The sequence below is a fragment of the Procambarus clarkii genome, unplaced genomic scaffold, assembly GCF_040958095.1.
Source record: "Procambarus clarkii isolate CNS0578487 unplaced genomic scaffold, FALCON_Pclarkii_2.0 HiC_scaffold_257, whole genome shotgun sequence".
NCBI classification, from domain to species: Eukaryota; Metazoa; Arthropoda; class Malacostraca; order Decapoda; family Cambaridae; genus Procambarus; species Procambarus clarkii.
This window is the reverse complement of record NW_027189290.1, coordinates 55574-79083: the sequence shown is the minus strand read 5'-3', so window position 1 is coordinate 79083 and position 23510 is coordinate 55574. Positions and strand designations below refer to the sequence as shown.

At 44.1% G+C, this 23510-nt stretch overlaps 1 protein-coding gene across 1 annotated transcript; it reads left to right on the top strand.

The window, feature by feature from the left end:
* Positions 1-2373: 2373 nt before the first annotated feature.
* On the top strand, positions 2374-2694 carry LOC138361203 (tigger transposable element-derived protein 7-like). The gene has a single exon (XM_069320625.1). It carries the CDS (start codon positions 2374-2376, stop codon positions 2692-2694), a length of 321 nt encoding a protein of 106 aa, XP_069176726.1.
* Positions 2695-23510: the final 20816 nt, after the last annotated feature.

Here is a 23510-nt window from a genome sequence, read left to right as displayed (position 1 = left end):
CCCTATATTTAGTTTTTTTGGGGGTTATTTTTTCTTAACATCATTCCAACACATATTGACCTACAACTTTCACATTGATCTACAACTTTCACATATTCAAGTACGAGTGCCAAACAACGTTTATTAAAACATATAAGTAAATTAATGAATTAGAACTACCTTATTCATTGTTGATAACTTCAACTTCAATTATCTCAAACTTTGAGTCAGCTTCAAAAAATTCAGTTTCTGACTGATACCTGGTTGATGGGGGCCAGGCTTGACTTGTGAACGTTTGATCCACCAGGCTGTTGCTTGTAGCGGCCCGCAGGCCCACATATCCAGTGAAGTGTTAAGTCTGCAGACACTAACAATGCTCTCTTCTACCATGTGAGGGATTCTAATTATCCCATTGATTGGTCTTCCTCCAAAATAATCTTTCCTGCCTCTACTCTACACAAACGCCGTCTTGTCGAATCGGCTCTAATACACAATGTACCCAACATGAACTTGAGTTCTGGCTTTGTTGCTGTGGACTCTTCCCTTTCACAGTACAGTATATACTCAAATGCTCTAATCTTTCTAACAAACGTGACCTTTCATAAGCTTACCCTTTCCATTTACCTTTCTTTCTCTTTTCTCTCTTTTTTCTGTTCATTGTCTTCTCCTACGTTCCCTTGCTTTCCTCTTCTCATTATTTTCTCCTTCTCTTTCGGTGGTTATAATAGGAACTGCCTCGTATGGGCCAATAGGCCCTCTGCAGTTCCTACTACTAGCCCCTCTACTACTACACCTTACTTTGCTCCTCATCTCTCGTGCCTATTTATTGCCTGTCTCTACTTCATCACAATCAACTTGAGAATGGTCCAGGACGGACCGAAACGTCGTCGTCCCTTCACATTCTAGTGTGTGGTCTTGTCATCATCCACCACCGCCCGGACTGATTCTCACCATTTTTACAAATAACGTTCACAGCTGTCTGTTCTACAATCCTATTAGAATGGATTTTTCACAGACCCTAAACGTTTGTAGTTATCAATTTTTTTCTAAATTTGACGCATAATTCAAATGCCACATTGACGATTTTTTTTACAGTAAACTAAACTGAAAACATATATTCTAAATCTATGAAAATGAAGATCATATACTATTCTGAGAGCATAATAACACCAAATGAACAATTGGTGATAGTATATATTTTTGCAGCTGATCTCGAAATCTGAAGTATTCAATATTCAATTTTATACAGTAATTATTTTTTATTTTCTTATTTTTCAAGTTACGTTTGTGATCATTTAGACAAAGTTGCAGAATTTGCTAGTATGCACAAAAAATTGGAAAGCATTAGAGCAATTTTGAGAAATTGAACTTTGCCATCAGGTCCTGTCGTATATGTATGCCATGCACAGCTTAAGGGTTAATACAGAGTTGTACTGTATAAAATGCATGAAACTTCAAAACTAACAATATTTCACTAATTATAACAATAATATTATAAATAAAACAATTTGTAACAGTCAATAAGTACATCAAATTTTGAGTATGCCTATAAAATAAGCACAGGTCATGTCAACGCGTTGGGCCTGGATGATATGGCTGGCACCATGTGCTTCTCCTCTTCCTGGGGTAAAAACGTCGGGCTCGCGCGCGAAGGATTTTCGTGATAAATTTGAACAAATTTTACTGTTTAAACTCATTTAATCTGTCAAGATGTCTCAGAGCAGCATTCATGGTATTGAAGGTATAAAACAAAAGAGAAAACATTTGTCAATTGATTAGAAAGTTGACTTGACAGAGAAAGCAGAGCATGGATACTCTGTCACTCGACTCGCCCAAGAATTCAACATTGGTAAAGCTACAGTTTGTGATATAAAAAAGCAGAAGGATAATATTAAGAAATTCTTTGCTCAAACTGATGCAATAGGCAACAGGAAAACAATGAAACCTGCTAAGTATATGGATTTGGACTCATCTGTATTTAAATGGTTAACACAGCATGGTGCGAAAGGAATTCCTGTTTGAGTTGATCCTATTAGAAATGCAGCTGAAAGACTTGCTGTAAAGTTAAATATAGACAATTTCAAGGCTTGTATTGAATGGGTATGTCGATTTAAAGAGAGGCATGGCATCATTAACAAGAAAAATTGTGGCGATGCATTAAGTGCAGATGTTGGAAGTGCTAATGCATATAAGCATAAACTTTCTCAGCACATTATATATAATAATCTAAGCTGGTTTTAAGTGTACAATGCAGATGTAACAGGCTTTAACTGGAAATGCCTTCAAAGAAACACTTTGGCCTTCAGGCTTGAGAAGAGTATTCCTGGTTGCAAGGTAAAGAAGGAAAGAATTTCAGCATTATTGTGCTCTAACGCAGATGGCAGTCACCGAACAATGTACGCAATTGTTGGGAAATCTGCTAACCCAAAAGCATTGAAAAACTGCATGAATAGACTACCTGCCATCTACTACAACACAAAAAATGCCTGGTTCACACAGATTATTTTTGAGGATTGGTTCCAGTATCACTTTTATAAATTAGTAAAAAAGCAGCAGATCAATGAGTGTAGAATTCATCCTGCTGAGGTAAAGGTAATGCTGTTGACTGACAATGCCCCAGCTCACCCCATTGCTAAATTAACATCGCCTGATGGCAAAATAACATGTATGGCTTTACCACCAAACACTACATCTGTAATACAACTCATGGATTAAGGGTTATCTATGCTCTCAAAAGGCTTTGTCTGGCTAATGTCTGAGGCTAATGCCTGAGCTATGAATTTAGACATTATGGAAGTGCTGCTCTCTGAGGAAGAAGAGATACTTAACCACTGCACTGTGCAACGCGCTTGTAGGCGCTCGACGGGTGGTACGTAACACACCTCAGGGATCTTATAGGTATAGCATATGATTCAAAACTCCCGCAGCTACATGGGGTTCACATCAGCCTCCTCAGGGCTCTTATAAAGACGTCATTTAAAAAAAAATCGTGGGCAACATTCCCGGGTGTAAGAGCCTCAGTACTGAGTGAGCAACCAAGGTTGGCGCACACAGCATGAGCTCACAGCACTGCTGTTCAGCTTGTGACCACAGCATTGCCAAATAATGTCAAAATATATATGTAACTGGTATTATTTAGCCATGATAGTATTACAGAAGAGCCTGAGTGTGATAATGACTGTGTACAATGTTCAAATGTCAGTGAATCAATGCTCTTCAAGATGTTCACAGCGCTAGCCACAGCACAACAGCATTATTTTGTCCATCTAGGAATCTTCAAACGACTTCATATGTTCCTTTACAAAATAAACGTGTGGTCTATTATTCATTTACAGGACTTAGTGACCAGGATTGTGATAATAGCAGGATTGTGGCGCTCTTATAAACAGACGCCATTTAAAAAAAAATCGTGGGCAACATTCCCGGATGTAAGAGCCTCAGTACTGAGTGAGCAACCAAGGCTGGCGCACACAACATGAGCTCACAGCACTGCTGTTCAGCTTGTGACCACAGCATTGCCAAATAATGTCAAAATATATACATAACTGGTATTATTTAGCCATGATAGGACGATAATAGCAGGATTGTGGTGATAATTAGTGCTGTGCATAGTATTGTGGGCAGGTGGAATTTTGGTAAGGGAGGGAGGGGAATCGAGGTAGCGTCAGTGTGTGGCAGCCACTCTTGTTTTGCTCACCATACTAGCTTAGTGGTTCACTATGGTGAACACAAATGTAGATACATATATATAATGTGTGTGTATATAGTGTAATAACAGCAACAGGAGTATATTGGGAGGAGCCATTTTGGTGAGGGAGGTGGCGTCGTACTCGTAGCGTTGTCTTCTGCTGTGTGACTTGTCATGCAGTGTATGGTGGCCACTGTTCTGTTTGGACATAATACGAGTTTAGTTGTATGGTTATGGTGAATAAAACATGTTGATATTTATACATAATGTGTGTAAATAGTGTAATAAAAACAATAACAGTATGGTGGGAGGAGGAATGTTGGCGAGTAAGGTGTTGGAGAAGTGAAGGAGGGCTGGCTGGGTGTGGCAGCTCAATCTTGTTTTTTGGGCTCACCATACGAACTTAGTGGTTCGTTATGGTGAACACATATGTAGATGTTTTTTTTTTTTTGAGATATATACAAGAGTTGTTACATTCTTGTACAGCCACTAGTACGCGTAGCATTTCGGGCAGGTCCCTGGAATACGATCCCCTGCCGCGAAAAATAGTTTTTTCATCCAAGTACACATTTTACTGTTGCGTTAAACAGAGGCTACAGTTAAGGAATTGCGCCCAGTAAATCCTCCCCGGCCAGGATACGAACCCATGACATAGCGCTCGCGGAATGCCAGGCGAGTGTCTTACCACTACACCACGGAGACTAAATACATATACAATGTATATGTTATATACAATGTGTGTATATAGTGTAATAACAGTAAAATCACTGTTTGATCGTAGAATATAATATACACCTTACATCTTGTATAATCTATGATTGAACAACTGACCACTATCGTACCTTCCTCATAGCAAACATGGACATAACACCACCAGAAGCAAACTCTCATTCAGGCTACACAGTGAATCAGCTTTAGGCAATCTCTCAAATGCACTTCACAATATTAACTGGGAATCTGAATTCAAGAATACACAGGATATAAACTCATTAACTAACCTCTTTCTCTCCAAAACTCTAAGCCTCTACAATACTCACTGTCCCCTCCTTACCAAACAAGTAACTGACAAAAGAATAAACAATCCGTGGCTCACAAGTGGCATACTCAAATCAATCAACAAAAAACTTGAATATGAAAAGAAATCTAGGATTGGCCTAGTTACAAAGGAAGTAGTTAAAAGGTACTCATCAGTGCTTACCAGTATCATAAGAAAAGCTAAACTTTCATATTATGAGAATAGATTCAAAGAAGCAAAAGGCAACATGAAAAACACATGGAAAACCATCTCTAATATCCTAGGAACAAAACGACACTCCCACAACCAGATAATACTCTCTAAGGATAGCTACACAGTGTCAACTGATTAAAAAATGGCAAATGAATTTAATAGCTTCTTTTCATCGGTTGGTGCTAACCTTGCCAGTAAAATCCCACAGACTCAGACACATATCAATACATATCTCTCAGGCAACTATCCAAACTCTCTTCTCCTTTCACCAGTCAGCCCGACAGATGTTGTGTCCATCATACACTCACTAAAAACCAAAGCTGGGAACATCAGTGAAATCCCATCCACTGTATACAAGAGCGCCTCCCATGCCCTTGCGCCACCCATAGCTCTACTGTTCAACAAATCCCTAGAGTGTCATACCTTCCCTGATATCCTTAAAAAAGCAAGAGTAACACCAGTTCATAAAGGAAGCAATCCAGCAGACATAAACAACTATAGACCAATATCAAACCTACCCATACTATCAAAAATATTTGAAAAAATTATCTACAAACAGCTCTACTCCTACCTTGTAAAATTTGACATACTCAGCCCCTGTCAGTTTGGCTTCTGCTCCCAAAAGAGTACCAACGATACAATTATTAGTCTCCTTGATATAATTTACTCAGCCCTTGACAAAAATGAGTTTCCGATTGGACTCATCATTGACCTGAAAAAGGCCTTTGATACTGTTAATCACAACTACCTCTTACGTGAACTCCATCATTATGGTGTAACGGGGAGGGTGGGGGAAATAGCTCTCTGTTACGAACCCGGATCCAGCGTCCGAGCACGGAGCAGTGACGACCGCGCCATCTATGGGTCGGCTCCCGAAACACCCTCCAAACGGACGACGACACCTGGTGAGGACGACGAGTACTGGCCACAAGGGCCGGTTTCCAGTCCTGTGCAGCTCACAACACAGCCGCTGCTGACCTCTGGTGAGGTGAAGCTCAGACAACTGCGCCATCTATGGAGTGGATATGTCGGGCGTTTGTGTCTGAGCCTGTAAGTGAGGTGCTGTAGTGTGTCCCTGTTATTGATGACGTGTCTGCTTACAGAGTCGACCTGGGACTGCTGTAAGGGAAGTTGAGTCAGTCTACCCAAGGCAGCCGTCTCCATACCTTGTGCTTTGCTGCAGCAGCTGTGAAGTCGTCCCCCGGAAGAACACTGTGGTGTTACCCTGCCAGTGGAGTGGCAGTAGAAGGATTACCCGGGGCCGACTGCTGGAGACGATTATCCACTGGGGTATTGAGGACAGGAGAGTGATTTGTGGTATCACACGAGGCTCCTGACTAGGGCGTTACCCTAATATCGCTCGTGGAGTGGCCTTACCAGCGTTGCTGGTCCGGAACCTGCCAGCAGACCTGCTGGACTTGTGGTTGACGGCCTCCACGGCGGTGCCCCCAGTGGACCTGTGTTTTGGCTGACCTGTGGCCAGGGTAGGCTCAGCTTCTCAAAGGATTCGTTGGGAGGCCACGAAAGCACCGAGGACTTAGCACCGAGAGCTTGGATCCAGAGTCTTCAGGAGAAGACGATTGTGTACAGTGTTAATACCCTTCCCCCTGTGTAATCTTATATTATTTATTTGGTGATGGTTTAATAATTATAATCTTAAGTTTTTGCCTTTATTTCCCTTCCCCTTTAAGTTACTTGCGTCACGGATCACATCCCTTGAAAGCCACTACTGGCTTGGGATCGGATACAACTTCCTCTAACAACATCAGAGTAAGAACTCCGTTGCGTCCCGAGAGGGCCGTAACATAATTGGCATCCCCAGCGGGATCCGACCCCTTGTTAAGTATGTTTGACAGGGGTGGTGAAGTGGCGTAATCCCTGTATATAATTCCCCCTGTGTGTGACGATTGTGACGTTATACGTCCTGTGCGGTGCTCAAGAGTGACTAAGTGCGATATTGTGCAGTGCGGTGCTCGCTGTGATTAAGCGATTAAGTGCAATATCGTGTAGTGCGGTGCTCGGCGTGATTCAGTGCAATAGTGTAGAGCGAAGTGTTCGCTGGGATTCGGTGCAATATTGTGTAGTGCGGTGCCCGAAGTAATTACGTGCAATATTGGCAAGTGAGGCGCCAGGTGCGATAAAGTGCAATATTGACGTAGAACAGTGCTCGGTGCATTAAGTGCTAACGTGTAAGCAGTGTGTTAAGTGCTAGTTGAGTGTTCCATCTGTGACAATGGCAGAAAAAGCTACCATCGATGATCTGGACGATGTTCAGGCTTTTCTGAACAGAGTGGACTCTCTTGCCAGATTAAAATATCTGAGCAAACCAGAGCTTGTTCTAGTGAGCGCCTACCTGGAGATCAAGATCCGTGCCAGTGATTCCCGTGTGGAGATCTTGTCCAAGGTTCACCGGCACTTGAAGGCAGAGGAGAAACAGGAAGGCGAGCCTCCTAGTATAAAGGAAGGTGAGGAAATAGCTTCCACGGAAAAGGAAGATGAGGGCAGTGACATTGACAGTGATGCAGGTGAGCTTAATATTAGCTTTCTTACAGTCAAAATGCGTGCCCTAGAGATAAATCGCGAGATAGAGTGGAATAAGTTAGAATTAGAACGAGAATTAAAAGATAAAGAAATGGAGATGAAAGATAAAGAATTTGCGATGAGGCGTTTAGAATTAGAAGAAAGGAAAGAAGAACGAGAAAGAGAAGAGAAACGAGAAAGAGAAGAACGAGAAAGAGAAGAGAAACGAGAAAGAGAAGAACGAGAAAGAGAAGAGAAACGAGAAAGAGAAAGGGAAGAGCGAGAAAGAGAAGAGAGACGAGAGAGAGAAGAAAACGAAAGACAGAGACAACATGAACTAGAAGTATTACGATTAGGCGGTGGTCGGAGGCCAACAACGGAAACCAGCAGTTTCGATCCGGTAAGGAACATAAAAATGGTCCCCAAATTCAATGAGAAGGAAGTTTCAAAGTTCTTTGCAGCCTTCGAGAAAGTCGCTGCCTCTTTGGAGTGGCCAAGGGAGAATTGGGCTATCATGATACAGTCAGTCTTGACTGGGAAGGCCCAAATCGCCTACTCCACGTTATCCCTTGACGACTCCGGCGATTATGACAAGGTGAAGAAGGTAGTGCTCATGGCGTACCAATTGGTACCTGAGGCATACAGGCAGAAGTTCCGAAACCTGAAAAAGACCTCAGAACACACCTTCACCGAATTCGCCACCATCAAGGAGCGACTTTTTCAGGAATGGTGTGCCTCTCGAAAGGTGGAGACCAAAGAAGACCTCGAGCAGCTTATACTGCTAGAGGACTTCAAAGATTGTTTGTCTGGAGACCTGAAGACGTACTTAGAGGAACAGCAGGTAGAGACCTTGAGTGCGGCAGCCACCATGGCTGAAGAATACATCCTGACTCATAGGCCGTCTGCTAAGTACGTCCCAAGGCATTACCAACGCCGGTTTGACAGACCTCATGACGAAGAGGAAAGACCCGTCCCACAAAGCGCTAAGAAGATGCCCCCAAGTAGCCCTCGAAGGACTAGTCCTAGCAGTCCGAAACACCAGAGTCCGAGGAGGAACGTGGTGTGCTGGACTTGTGGGCAGAAAGGGCATGTAGCTGCTATGTGCCGAGGCAGAAGAGGTGGCGGCGCACGTAGGGAGGTGATGATGATGAGCTGTGTTACACCACCAGCAGGAAGCCAGTCGACGACGACACAGGAAGGATCAAGTTTGTTCGCCCTTCACACTTCAAGCGGGTATGTAACGAGTGATCATACTGGTAGATCAGTTGTAGTGCTCAGAGATAGTGGAGCAGCCCAGTCCCTGATCGTGAGAAGCTCGTTACCCGAGGGAGTGAGTGTGGACGGGAGACAACAGGTTGTCCTGGTTGGGTTTCCTAGGACGCAGTATATCGCCCCCTTAGTGCCGGTACATCTCGACTCGCCTTACTTCAGCGGCACATGTGCGTTGGCAGTAGTCGATACCCTCCCTGTGGCTGGGATTGACGTGGTACTAGCCAACGACTTGGTGACAGATTGGAGCATCAATCTTCCCAAGGTCGTGGACGAGTCAGCCGAAACAGCAAGGTCGGAGGTGACAACAGGCAATGGTAATGTCCAGGTAAAAACAAACCCGGATTCAGATATAATGTTTAATTTGTCCTCTCACCCGCAGATCTACAATATTCTAGCAGTCTCTCCTGATTCTCTCAACAAGAAACATGAGGTTACGATGGCAAAAGTACCTGAGCTAGAAGAGAGGCCTTGTGTGCAAGCACCCACGGATACCGAAGAGTCTGGAGTGAAGGCACCTGAGTACTTGCAGTATGGCAAAGTACAATGTATGCTGAACCGGCCAGAGATTCCCCAGACGTCGGAGGTATGTGAGGTATGTGCAAAGGTTCTAGTGCCCTCTTTGGTCCAAACCAGGCTAATGGATGTAGCCGGCTATGGACATTACAGGCTCAGGAAGCTTATCCCTCAGCTAACCAACTGTTTCTTAGCGATATTTTGTTTTGTTCTCGTATGTATTCTCAGTGTTCTCAGTAAGGACTGGTGGACGACCCGACAGATGATGGCTCCCGTGAACATTGTGAAGAGTTCCCAGGGATTGGAGATTTGCACTGCAAGTGTTGCAGTCGACGAAGGAACCTGGAAGGTGATGGTTGATACAGGAGGTACGACATATGATAATATGAGTGACTGTTTCCGGCAGGTTGACACCCCCCGCGTGATTGCTGAGCCTCAATGCAGCGTTATACGGAACGTTGGTCGACCTGACGGTGGCAGAGCGAATGCCATCTTCGGTGTGCAAGCAGCCCTGTTGAAACTAGGTGTAAGCCTAGTAGAGGCGTATGCAGTAAGTATTGACTTGCCCACTGTCGCTGTCACTCTGAATTATCAGACCCCTGTATTCCAGGTTCCTGTCTCCCTGAAGGACTACCGGACCGGCACTAGAAATGCCGTCTGTGACCAGCCATCATCGATGCCACGACATAAGGAAGTGTCGAGTCGCCCCACATCGTGTCTACACCGATTCTTACTTGAGAGATGTGAGATGATGCCCCTGCCTGACATCGCAGTGGAGACGTGGAAGATTACGCCAGGCAGGACATTGCCTTACATTTTCAAGTTCCCTTTGTGCCAGGGTTTCTCCTTAGTACAGTTCTGTGGACGAGACAGCCTCGCCGTGCCAGTTTACAGTAATTGTGAGTCCATTTGGAGTTGTGTCGCCGTACTAATTTGGTTTGTGTTTCTCTTTCTAGAAACCCAAACCAAATTCTTTTTGGTGGGGAGGTGTTACGAACCCGGATCCAGCGTCCGAGCACGGAGCAGTGACGACCGCGCCATCTGTGGGTCGGCTCCCGAAACACCCTCCAAACGGACGACGACACCTGGTGAGGACGACGAGTACTGGCCACAAGGGCCGGTTTCCAGTCCTGTGCAGCTCACAACACAGCCGCTGCTGACCTCTGGTGAGGTGAAGCTCAGACAACTGCGCCATCTTTGGAGTGGATATGTCGGGCGTTTGTGTCTGAGCCTGTAAGTGAGGTGCTGTAGTGTGTCCCTGTTATTGATGACGTGTCTGCTTACAGAGTCGACCTGGGACTGCTGTAAGGGAAGTTGAGTCAGTCTACCCAAGGCCGCCGTCTCCATACCTTGTGCTTTGCTGCAGCAGCTGTGAAGTCGTCCCCCGGAAGAACACTGTGGTGTTACCCTGCCAGTGGAGTGGCAGTAGAAGGATTACCCGGGACCGACTGCTGGAGACGATTATCCACTGGGGTATTGAGGACAGGAGAGTGATTTGTGGTATCACACGAGGCTCCTGACTAGGGCGTTACCCTAATATCGCTCGTGGAGTGGCCTTACCAGCGTTGCTGGTCCGGAACCTGCCAGCAGACCTGCTGGACTTGTGGTTGACGGCCTCCACGGCGGTGCCCCCAGTGGACCTGTGTTTTGGCTGACCTGTGGCCAGGGTAGGCTCAGCTTCTCAAAGGATTCGTTGGGAGGCCACGAAAGCACCGAGGACTTAGCACCGAGAGCTTGGATCCAGAGTCTTCAGGAGAAGACGATTGTGTACAGTGTTAATACCCTTCCCCCTGTGTAATCTTATATTATTTATTTGGTGATGGTTTAATAATTATAATCTTAAGTTTTTGCCTTTATTTCCCATCCCCTTTAAGTTACTTGCGTCACGGATCACATCCCTTGAAAGCCACTACTGGCTTGGGATCGGATACAACTTCCTCTAACAACATCAGAGTAAGAACCCCGTTGCGTCCCGAGAGGGCCGTAACACTCTCTTTAGTCCATTAGTTCGCCCCCAGTTAGTCAACTATTCTAGAGTTCCCCCCAGAGTTCCTACTGCAACCTCTCTTGTTCAACACCTTGTAACCCAGGTATTTGATTACCTAGGTGCTACAACTACAAGGCACCGTAACTTGATCAGCTACCCGCAAACTCTAGAGAAACTCCAGAACCATTTCACTGCCACAAACGTATACGAGAACCAAAAGGGAAGAAATGGATAATGAAGTAATGAGTGAGGGTTTGGGGTGAGAGGTAGGGAGGTGGGAGGAGCGAGGAGGGTTGTCAGTTGAAAGGGAGAGTTTGGAGAGGGGCGGAGGGAGAAGAGAGAGAGTACGGAGATGAGTGGAGGTAGAAGGGTAGGTGGGTAGAAGTACAAAAGTAGACAGTAGAAGTAGTAGTGCTGCCACCATCCATTCTAGACAGTACATACATGACAAGGAATGGAACTTGTCTGTATCAAAAGATGTTATTAGCATATGTCAACGGGAATCATGTTCCAGGCAAGATTCTTTAATCCCATAGTCTCAAGAGTACTCTACACTCTAGTTTGCATATTGTATCCAAAAATCCCAAATCTAGGAACAATTAAAATCAGATTAAAAGTTAGTGAATCAAGTATATATTTCTCAATAAATTCATCAAGTATATTTAAAAGGATAGATATCATAATTCAAGCAAACAAACTAAAGGTTTACTATTAAATTACAAAGTGAGCCACTACCCAAGAATTTGAGACCATTACCACTGTCTGCCCCTGCTAGTCACACAACACTAGTAAACACGACTAAGTCACCTTCCATGATCAACTCACCAAGTCTCTGCCTATAGCTGGAGAGAGAGTGAGAGGGGGACTGTAGTTGACAGAAACAGTCCCACCCCGTCCGGCTGACAGCCTCCCTGGCTATGCTGTCCTCTGTTCTGCTCTGCTGGCTATTCTCCTATTGCTTATCCTCCCGAATCTACAGCTCTCCGAGTACATAATGGGAAACCTAGTAGCTAACTCCGCCCACAAGTAGATAGCCCCAGGCACTCTACCAAGCCACACCTAAAACTGGCAGCTTGTTTGAAGGCTATCAGGCTACAATTATCAGATTAGCAGAAGCAAGGTGAAATTCGCTTGAGCTGACCTCAGGTCAACTTGAAGTCATTAATGCTTAGAGGTGTGAGTTTCAGGCGGACAGAATGGTGCCTCTCAAATCCTTGTCTGTGACTCATGATCTATACATATATATATATATATATATATATATATATATATATATATATATATATATATATATATATATATATATATATATATATATATATATATATATATATATATCTGTATTTATTATTTTCTGGTTTAGGGCTTCTATCCCTCTAACTATTTTCTTAGCATCGGGGCTTAGTTGAAATAGGAGTTCTCCAAAACTCATTTTCGTACTTTTAAGGTGAAGAAAAGAAGTGATTTACTATAGAGTGTATTACACTTATATATACAATTTGCACAACGTTTCGAACCTCCATGGTTCATTCTCAAGTGAACAGATCTTACAATGCTGGTTGATTTTATACCCGCACTGGGTCAGGTGATAATACAATAAAGGTGAAAACATGGGGGGATACATAAGGGATAAATGTGAGGTGAAACATAGAGGTAACTGCAGAAGGCTTATTGGCCCATACGAGGCAGCTCCTATCTAAACACAAAGATTAATCCAGTGTAATTGGCCTGTTATGTTGGACATTGTCTTCTCTGTTGGCATCGTTATGTTCTGGTCTTGTCCTTACTCTCATGGTGGGTAGAGTAAATAGTTCCGTGATTTGGGTGTTCATGGTAGGTTGTTCTATTCTTATGTGAATTGCCTCAAGAATTTGTAATTTTCTTGCATCTTGGGTTTTGTCTATTATGCAGGTATTCTTGTTCAACATTTCTCTTGTTAGAGTAATGTCATGGGCTTGTCTCATGTGATTCCTAGGGGCACCGGATTGAAGATGGCATGTCAAACGCCTCGTCAGCTTGGTCGACGTCATACCTATGTACTTAGATTGAAGGTTACATCCTTCGTGGGGGCAAGTGTACATATATACAACGCTTGACTGCTGTAGAGGATTCTCTGTCGGCTTCGGGCTGTTTTTGATAAGGAGTTCGGAAGTCTTCTTGGTTTTGTAGAATATTATCAGGTTTATGTTATGGTTTGGAGTAGTGCTTTTTACTCCTTTACGGATTATTTCTTTCATTATTCTTTCCTCTTTTATATGTTCACTGTGCATGGTTGATTTGTAATATAATTTTATTGGAGGTGTTATGGTTTCTGTTCTAGGTTCTGGATTATACCAACGGTCCAAGTGTCTTCTTATAGCAGCGTTTATTTCCGCGTTGCTATATCCGTTGTTCACCAATACCTGAGTTACTCTTTCAAACTCTCTACTCACGTTGCTCCATTCAGAGCAGTGGGTAAGCGTATATACCAAGCCCACCAACATAGGATTATGCCTGAACGGTAGAAGTGAGTGCCCCCAAAGATACAAAGCCAGTGTTCTCAATGCTTATATTCGTCGAGCGCTTACCCACTGCTCTGAATGGCGCAACGTGAGTAGAGAGTTTGAAAGAGTAACTCAGGTATTGGTGAACAACGGATATAGCAACGCGGAAATAAACGCTGCTATAAGAAGACACATGGACCGTTGGTATAATCCAGAACCTAGAACAGAAACCACAACACCTCCAATAAAATTATATTACAAATCAACCATGCACAGTGAACATATAAAAGAGGAAAGAATAATGAAAGAAATAATCCATAAAGGAGTAAAAAGCATTACTCCTAACCAAAACATAAACCTGATAATATTCTATAAAAACAAAAAAGTCTTCCGAACTCCTTATCAAAAACAGCCCGAAGCCGACGGAGAACCCTCTACAGCAGTCAAGCGTTGTATACATGTACACATGCCCCCACGAAGGATGTAACCTTCAATCTAAGTACATAGGTATGACGTCGACCAAGCTGACGAGGCGTTTGACATGCCATCTTCAATCCGGTGCCCCTAGGAATCACATGAGACAAGCCCATGACATCACTCTAACAAGAGAAATGTTGAACAAGAATACCTGCATAATAGACAAAACCCAAGATGCAAGAAGATTACAAATTCTTGAGGCAATTCACATAAGAATAGAACAACCTACCATGAACACCCAAATCACGGAACTATTTACTCTACCCACCATGAGAGTAAGGACACGACCAGAACATAACGATGCCAACACAGAAGACAATGTACAACATAACAGGCCAATTACACTGGATTAATCTTTGTGTTTAGATAGGAGCTGCCTCGTATGGGCCAATAAGCCTTCTGCAGTTACCTCTATGTTTCACCTCACATTTATCCCTTATGTATCCCCCATGTTTTCACCTTTATTGTATTATCACCTGACCCAGTGCGGGTATAAAATCAACCAGCACTGTAAGATCTGTTCACTTGAGAATGAACCATGGAGGTTCGAAACGTTGTGCAAATTGTATAAATAAGTGTAATACACTCTATAGTAAATCACTTCTTTTCTTCACCTTAAAAGTACGAAAATGAGTTTTGGAGAACTCCTATTTCAACTAAGCCCCGATGCTAAGAAAATAGTTAGAGGGATAGAAGCCCTAAACCAGAAAATAATAAATACAGAATATGCAGATATATTCAATGAAACATGTTTGAAAGAAAACCTGCTGCCAGTATACACCAATAAATAAATAAATAAATACATATATATATATATATATATATATATATATATATATATATATGCAAACAAGCCTGAATGGTCCCCAGGACTATATACAACTGAAAACTCACACCCCAGAAGTGACTCGAACCCATACTCCCACAACTGGTATGTACAGGGACGCCTTAATCCGCTTGACCATCACGACCGGACAAAAGGAAGTGATAGCCGAGGCTATTTGAACCACTTCCCCGCCGGCACTCGGATGGTAATCTTGGGCATAGCATTTTATCAAATCACCTCATTCTTTGGGGCACACGTGAGGAACACAAATGCAAACAAGCCTGAATGGTCCCCAGGACTATATACAACTGAAAACTCACACCCCAGAAGTGACTCGAACCCATACTCCCACAACTGGTATGTACAGGGACGCCTTAATCCGCTTGACCATCACGACCGGACAAAAGGAAGTGATAGCCGAGGCTATTTGAACCACTTCCCCGCCGGCACTCGGATGGTAATCTTGGGCATAGCATTTTATCAAATCACCTCATTCTTTGGGGCACACGTGAGGAACACAAATGCAAACAAGCCTGAATGGTCCCCAGGACTATATACAACTGAAAACTCACACCCCAGAAGTGACTCGAACCCATACTCCCACAACTGGTATGTACAGGGACGCCTTAATCCGCTTGACCATCACGACCGGACAAAAGGAAGTGATAGCCGAGGCTATTTGAACCACTTCCCCGCCGGCACTCGGATGGTAATCTTGGGCATAGCATTTTATCAAATCACCTCATTCTTTGGGGCACACGTGAGGAACACAAATGCAAACAAGCCTGAATGGTCCCCAGGACTATATACAACTGAAAACTCACACCCCAGAAGTGACTCGAACCCATACTCCCACAACTGGTATGTACAGGGACGCCTTAATCCGCTTGACCATCACGACCGGACAAAAGGAAGTGATAGCCGAGGCTATTTGAACCACTTCCCCGCCGGCACTCGGATGGTAATCTTGGGCATAGCATTTTATCAAATCACCTCATTCTTTGGGGCACACGTGAGGAACACAAATGCAAACAAGCCTGAATGGTCCCCAGGACTATATACAACTGAAAACTCACACCCCAGAAGTGACTCGAACCCATACTCCCACAACTGGTATGTACAGGGACGCCTTAATCCGCTTGACCATCACGACCGGACAAAAGGAAGTGATAGCCGAGGCTATTTGAACCACTTCCCCGCCGGCACTCGGATGGTAATCTTGGGCATAGCATTTTATCAAATCACCTCATTCTTTGGGGCACACGTGAGGAACACAAATGCAAACAAGCCTGAATGGTCCCCAGGACTATATACAACTGAAAACTCACACCCCAGAAGTGACTCGAACCCATACTCCCACAACTGGTATGTACAGGGACGCCTTAATCCGCTTGACCATCACGACCGGACAAAAGGAAGTGATAGCCGAGGCTATTTGAACCACTTCCCCGCCGGCACTCGGATGGTAATCTTGGGCATAGCATTTTATCAAATCACCTCATTCTTTGGGGCACACGTGAGGAACACAAATGCAAACAAGCCTGAATGGTCCCCAGGACTATATACAACTGAAAACTCACACCCCAGAAGTGACTCGAACCCATACTCCCACAACTGGTATGTACAGGGACGCCTTAATCCGCTTGACCATCACGACCGGACAAAAGGAAGTGATAGCCGAGGCTATTTGAACCACTTCCCCGCCGGCACTCGGATGGTAATCTTGGGCATAGCATTTTATCAAATCACCTCATTCTTTGGGGCACACGTGAGGAACACAAATGCAAACAAGCCTGAATGGTCCCCAGGACTATATACAACTGAAAACTCACACCCCAGAAGTGACTCGAACCCATACTCCCACAACTGGTATGTACAGGGACGCCTTAATCCGCTTGACCATCACGACCGGACAAAAGGAAGTGATAGCCGAGGCTATTTGAACCACTTCCCCACCGGCACTCGGATGGTAATCTTGGGCATAGCATTTTATCAAATCACCTCATTCTTTGGGGCACACGTGAGGAACACAAATGCAAACAAGCCTGAATGGTCCCCAGGACTATATACAACTGAAAACTCACACCCCAGAAGTGACTCGAACCCATACTCCCACAACTGGTATGTACAGGGACGCCTTAATCCGCTTGACCATCACGACCGGACAAAAGGAAGTGATAGCCGAGGCTATTTGAACCACTTCCCCGCCGGCACTCGGATGGTAATCTTGGGCATAGCATTTTATCAAATCACCTCATTCTTTGGGGCACACGTGAGGAACACAAATGCAAACAAGCCTGAATGGTCCCCAGGACTATATACAACTGAAAACTCACACCCCAGAAGTGACTCGAACCCATACTCCCACAACTGGTATGTACAGGGACGCCTTAATCCGCTTGACCATCACGACCGGACAAAAGAACACGTGTGTTCCTCACGTGTGCCCCAAAGAATGAGGTGATTTGATAAAATGCTATGCCCAAGATTACCATCCGAGTGCCGGCGGGGAAGTGGTTCAAATAGCCTCGGCTATCACTTCCTTTTGTCCGGTCGTGATGGTCAAGCGGATTAAGGCGTCCCTGTACATACCAGTTGTGGGAGTATGGGTTCGAGTCACTTCTGGGGTGTGAGTTTTCAGTTGTATATAGTCCTGGGGACCATTCAGGCTTGTTTGCATTTGTGTTCCTCACGTGTGCCCCAAAGAATGAGGTGATTTGATAAAATGCTATGCCCAAGATTACCATCCGAGTGCCGGCGGGGAAGTGGTTCAAATAGCCTCGGCTATCACTTCCTTTTGTCCGGTCGTGATGGTCAAGCGGATTAAGGCGTCCCTGTACATACCAGTTGTGGGAGTATGGGTTCGAGTCACTTCTGGGGTGTGAGTTTTCAGTTGTATATAGTCCTGGGGACCATTCAGGCTTGTTTGCATTTGTGTTCCTCACGTGTGCCCCAAAGAATGAGGTGATTTGATAAAATGCTATGCCCAAGATTACCATCCGAGTGCCGGCGGGGAAGTGGTTCAAATAGCCTCGGCTATCACTTCCTTTTGTCCGGTCGTGATGGTCAAGCGGATTAAGGCGTCCCTGTACATACCAGTTGTGGGAGTATGGGTTCGAGTCACTTCTGGGGTGTGAGTTTTCAGTTGTATATAGTCCTGGGGACCATTCAGGCTTGTTTGCATTTGTGTTCCTCACGTGTGCCCCAAAGAATGAGGTGATTTGATAAAATGCTATGCCCAAGATTACCATCCGAGTGCCGGCGGGGAAGTGGTTCAAATAGCCTCGGCTATCACTTCCTTTTGTCCGGTCGTGATGGTCAAGCGGATTAAGGCGTCCCTGTACATACCAGTTGTGGGAGTATGGGTTCGAGTCACTTCTGGGGTGTGAGTTTTCAGTTGTATATAGTCCTGGGGACCATTCAGGCTTGTTTGCATTTGTGTTCCTCACGTGTGCCCCAAAGAATGAGGTGATTTGATAAAATGCTATGCCCAAGATTACCATCCGAGTGCCGGCGGGGAAGTGGTTCAAATAGCCTCGGCTATCACTTCCTTTTGTCCGGTCGTGATGGTCAAGCGGATTAAGGCGTCCCTGTACATACCAGTTGTGGGAGTATGGGTTCGAGTCACTTCTGGGGTGTGAGTTTTCAGTTGTATATAGTCCTGGGGACCATTCAGGCTTGTTTGCATTTGTGTTCCTCACGTGTGCCCCAAAGAATGAGGTGATTTGATAAAATGCTATGCCCAAGATTACCATCCGAGTGCCGGCGGGGAAGTGGTTCAAATAGCCTCGGCTATCACTTCCTTTTGTCCGGTCGTGATGGTCAAGCGGATTAAGGCGTCCCTGTACATACCAGTTGTGGGAGTATGGGTTCGAGTCACTTCTGGGGTGTGAGTTTTCAGTTGTATATAGTCCTGGGGACCATTCAGGCTTGTTTGCATTTGTGTTCCTCACGTGTGCCCCAAAGAATGAGGTGATTTGATAAAATGCTATGCCCAAGATTACCATCCGAGTGCCGGCGGGGAAGTGGTTCAAATAGCCTCGGCTATCACTTCCTTTTGTCCGGTCGTGATGGTCAAGCGGATTAAGGCGTCCCTGTACATACCAGTTGTGGGAGTATGGGTTCGAGTCACTTCTGGGGTGTGAGTTTTCAGTTGTATATAGTCCTGGGGACCATTCAGGCTTGTTTGCATTTGTGTTCCTCACGTGTGCCCCAAAGAATGAGGTGATTTGATAAAATGCTATGCCCAAGATTACCATCCGAGTGCCGGCGGGGAAGTGGTTCAAATAGCCTCGGCTATCACTTCCTTTTGTCCGGTCGTGATGGTCAAGCGGATTAAGGCGTCCCTGTACATACCAGTTGTGGGAGTATGGGTTCGAGTCACTTCTGGGGTGTGAGTTTTCAGTTGTATATAGTCCTGGGGACCATTCAGGCTTGTTTGCATTTGTGTTCCTCACGTGTGCCCCAAAGAATGAGGTGATTTGATAAAATGCTATGCCCAAGATTACCATCCGAGTGCCGGCGGGGAAGTGGTTCAAATAGCCTCGGCTATCACTTCCTTTTGTCCGGTCGTGATGGTCAAGCGGATTAAGGCGTCCCTGTACATACCAGTTGTGGGAGTATGGGTTCGAGTCACTTCTGGGGTGTGAGTTTTCAGTTGTATATAGTCCTGGGGACCATTCAGGCTTGTTTGCATTTGTGTTCCTCACGTGTGCCCCAAAGAATGAGGTGATTTGATAAAATGCTATGCCCAAGATTACCATCCGAGTGCCGGCGGGGAAGTGGTTCAAATAGCCTCGGCTATCACTTCCTTTTGTCCGGTCGTGATGGTCAAGCGGATTAAGGCGTCCCTGTACATACCAGTTGTGGGAGTATGGGTTCGAGTCACTTCTGGGGTGTGAGTTTTCAGTTGTATATAGTCCTGGGGACCATTCAGGCTTGTTTGCATTTGTGTTCCTCACGTGTGCCCCAAAGAATGAGGTGATTTGATAAAATGCTATGCCCAAGATTACCATCCGAGTGCCGGCGGGGAAGTGGTTCAAATAGCCTCGGCTATCACTTCCTTTTGTCCGGTCGTGATGGTCAAGCGGATTAAGGCGTCCCTGTACATACCAGTTGTGGGAGTATGGGTTCGAGTCACTTCTGGGGTGTGAGTTTTCAGTTATATATATATATATATATATATATATATATATATATATATATACATATATATACATATGTATATATATATGTATGTATATATATATATATATATACATATATATACATATGTATATATATATGTATGTATATATATATATATATATATATATATATATATATATATATATATATATATATATATATATATATATATATATATATATATATATATATATATATATATATTAAACAAAACAAAACACCTTTATGGTGTTACAATGGAATCCGAGGCCATGCCTTAGACTATATCCAATCCTATCTTAGTGATAGACACCAATGTGTAGCCATCAATGATATAACCTCCCCAACTCTACCAATAACCATTGGAGTGCCACAGGGCAGCATCTTGGGACCTCTCCTATTTCTTATATACATCAATGATCTGCCTAATGTCTCTAACATTCTGAAACCTATATTGCTTGCTGATGATTCTACCCTCATCTATTCTAACCCCAACCCACATACACTAAATAATGTTGTTAATAATGAACTAAAAAAAAGTCCACTATGGATGTCAACCTACAAACTAACACTTAATATAGAAAAGACCTACTACATCTTATTTGGAAGCAAATCAACAAATGCAATTCAGCTTCAGATAGACAATGTTAACATTAGTAATTAAAATGATGGAAAGTTTCATGGCCTATTCCTAGACAAGAAACTCAACTTCAGCACCCACATACAACACATAACTAAGAAAGTCTCTAAAACAGTTGGTATACTCTCCAACATCAGATATTATGTACCTAACTCTGCTCTCATCTCACTATATTAAGCACTAATCAATCCCTATCTTAATTATGGTATCTGTGCATGGGGTTCAACCACTCCAAACCACCTCAAGTCCATCATTACCCAGCAAAAATCTGCTATCAGAATAATAACAAATTCTGCTTTCAGACAACACTCAGCCCCCTTGTTTAACTCCCTAAACATGCTAAATATAATCTCACTCCACACATTCTCTTGTGTCAACTACATTTGCAAAACCCTGTTATTAAATGCAAATCCTGCACTGAAACTCTCCCTGGACAGATGTAATAGGACCCATTATCACCACACCAGAAATAAATATCTCTGTGATATCCCAAGAGTCAAACTTAATCTGAGTAAACACTCTATACAAATAAAGGGACCCAGTCTATGGAACTCACTCCCTAATGAATTGAAAAGCTGTCCAACTTTGGCGTCATTCAAAAACAAAACTAAAAAGTACCTAATTTCATCTTCATAGTTTTCTACCTTGTTGCTTTAAAATTGCACTGTATCTAGTGCTACCCAATCTCCCAATCTTTATGTACCCAATCCAAACAACTTTACCATTGTGATCATTGCTGTCTTCTTATGTGCGCTATCAATTTGCTGTATCGTGCCTATTAATCTTTATTTAAATTACCAATCAAGCTGTCAATGCAATCAATCAGAGCTTTAATATACCAATGTGCTTTAATATACCTACTAATCTCTCTCATCTCATTTTTTCTTCCAATTCATCTGTTATCATTTTATTAATTCTGCTAGAATTTACCTACTTAAAATTATCTGTTAGATTAAGGACCTGCCCAAAACGCTGCACGTATTAGCGGCTTTACAAGATTGTAAATACCATGCTATGTATTCTCACAAACCCAATGTACCATCTTGTATATAGTAAATAAATAAATAAATATATAAAAATATATGTCACATATATAAGCCCCATAATTTTGAGCATAGCAATGAACCCCGAGCACTCCATCGCCTAGTGGCCAAAATTTGCTCAACTTCCCAGCTCCATCACGGCTAAAGTATGTCACGTACAATATTTATTTTTTAGTTTCCCGTGATTAGACTTTATTTTAACAACATTAGAAGAGAACAAAAATTTGCCAAGAATTTATTTCCTGCACACAGGGGGGTGCCATATTTGGAGCCTGAGCAGCACAGTGACTAATAAGGATACAAAGGATGCTCTCGGACGCAGGTTCGAATCCTCGTCACTGCCTTTGTGGATTTGTTCATACAAAGGCTAGTAGAATACTAGAAAACTTCAAGAAATATTCAATTAAATTTGCAATTTACAACTGGGCCAAAGAATGGAGCGAGTTGAAGGTCACCACATTAAAGAATGCATGGAATAAAATTCTGAGTCCGGTACCTGGTTAGAATGAAGATGAAGATGACTGATTTTGAGGGCTTTGATAATGCGATTTTTGAGACATTCAGAGATGCATGTGAGGAAGATTTGCAACTTTCTGATGTGAATGCGTGGTTAGATAATGATGCTGATGATCCAGGTTATGGTGAATTAACTGATGATGAGATTATCCAGTGTGTTACTGGTAATAATGATGAGGATGTGGAAGAGGAAGATGACAGTATGTTATCTATTCCATATGCTGCATCATTGCAAAAGGTTAATGATCTGCTTAATTTGGTTGCTGTAACTGATAATGAAGAGCTGACAGATTATTACCTGCACCTAAAGGACATGAAAGATATTATAATGAAGCTCACAACAAAGAAACAAACTAAGATTCAAAAGTTTTTGGTACGGTTTCACAGTAGGCCTACAGGACCAGCACCCAGCACTAGCAAGGACTCACCTTCTGAGGATGCCCAGGCAACTGGACCAGCACCCAGCACTAGCAAGGACTCACCTTCCGAGGATGCCCAGGCAACTGGACCAGCACCCAGCACTAGCAAGGACTCACCTTCCAAGGATGCCCAGGCAACTGGACCAGCACCCAGCACTAGCAAGGACACACCTTCCAAGGATGCCCAGGCAACTGGACCAGCACCCAGCACTAGCAAGGACACACCTTCCAAGGATGCCCAGGCAACTGGACCAGCACCCAGCACTAGCAAGGACACACCTTCCAAGGATGCCCAGGCAACTGGACCAGCACCCAGCACTAGCAAGGACTCACCTTCCAAGGATGCCCAGGCAACTGGACCAGCACCCAGCACTAGCAAGGACACACCTTCCAAGGATGCCCAGGCAACTGGACCAGCACCCAGCACTAGCAAGGACACACCTTCCAAGGATGCCCAGGCAACTGGACCAGCACCCAGCACTAGCAAGGACTCACCTGCTGAGGATGCCCAGGCAACTGGACCAGCACCCAGCACTAGCAAGGACTCACCTTCCAAGGATGCCCAGGCAACTGGACCAGCACCCAGCACTAGCAAGGACACACCTTCCAAGGATGCCCAGGCAACTGGACCAGCACCCAGCACTAGCAAGGACACACCTGCTGAGGATGCCCAGGCAACTGGACCAGCACCCAGCACTAGCAAGGACACACCTTCCAAGGATGCCCAGGCAACTGGATCAGCACCCAGCACTA

Excerpts from the sequence above, each read along its gene's own strand:
- LOC138361203 (XM_069320625.1), top strand. The coding sequence starts at position 2,374 with ATGTACGCAATTGTTGGGAAATCTGCTAACCCAAAAGCATTGAAAAAC.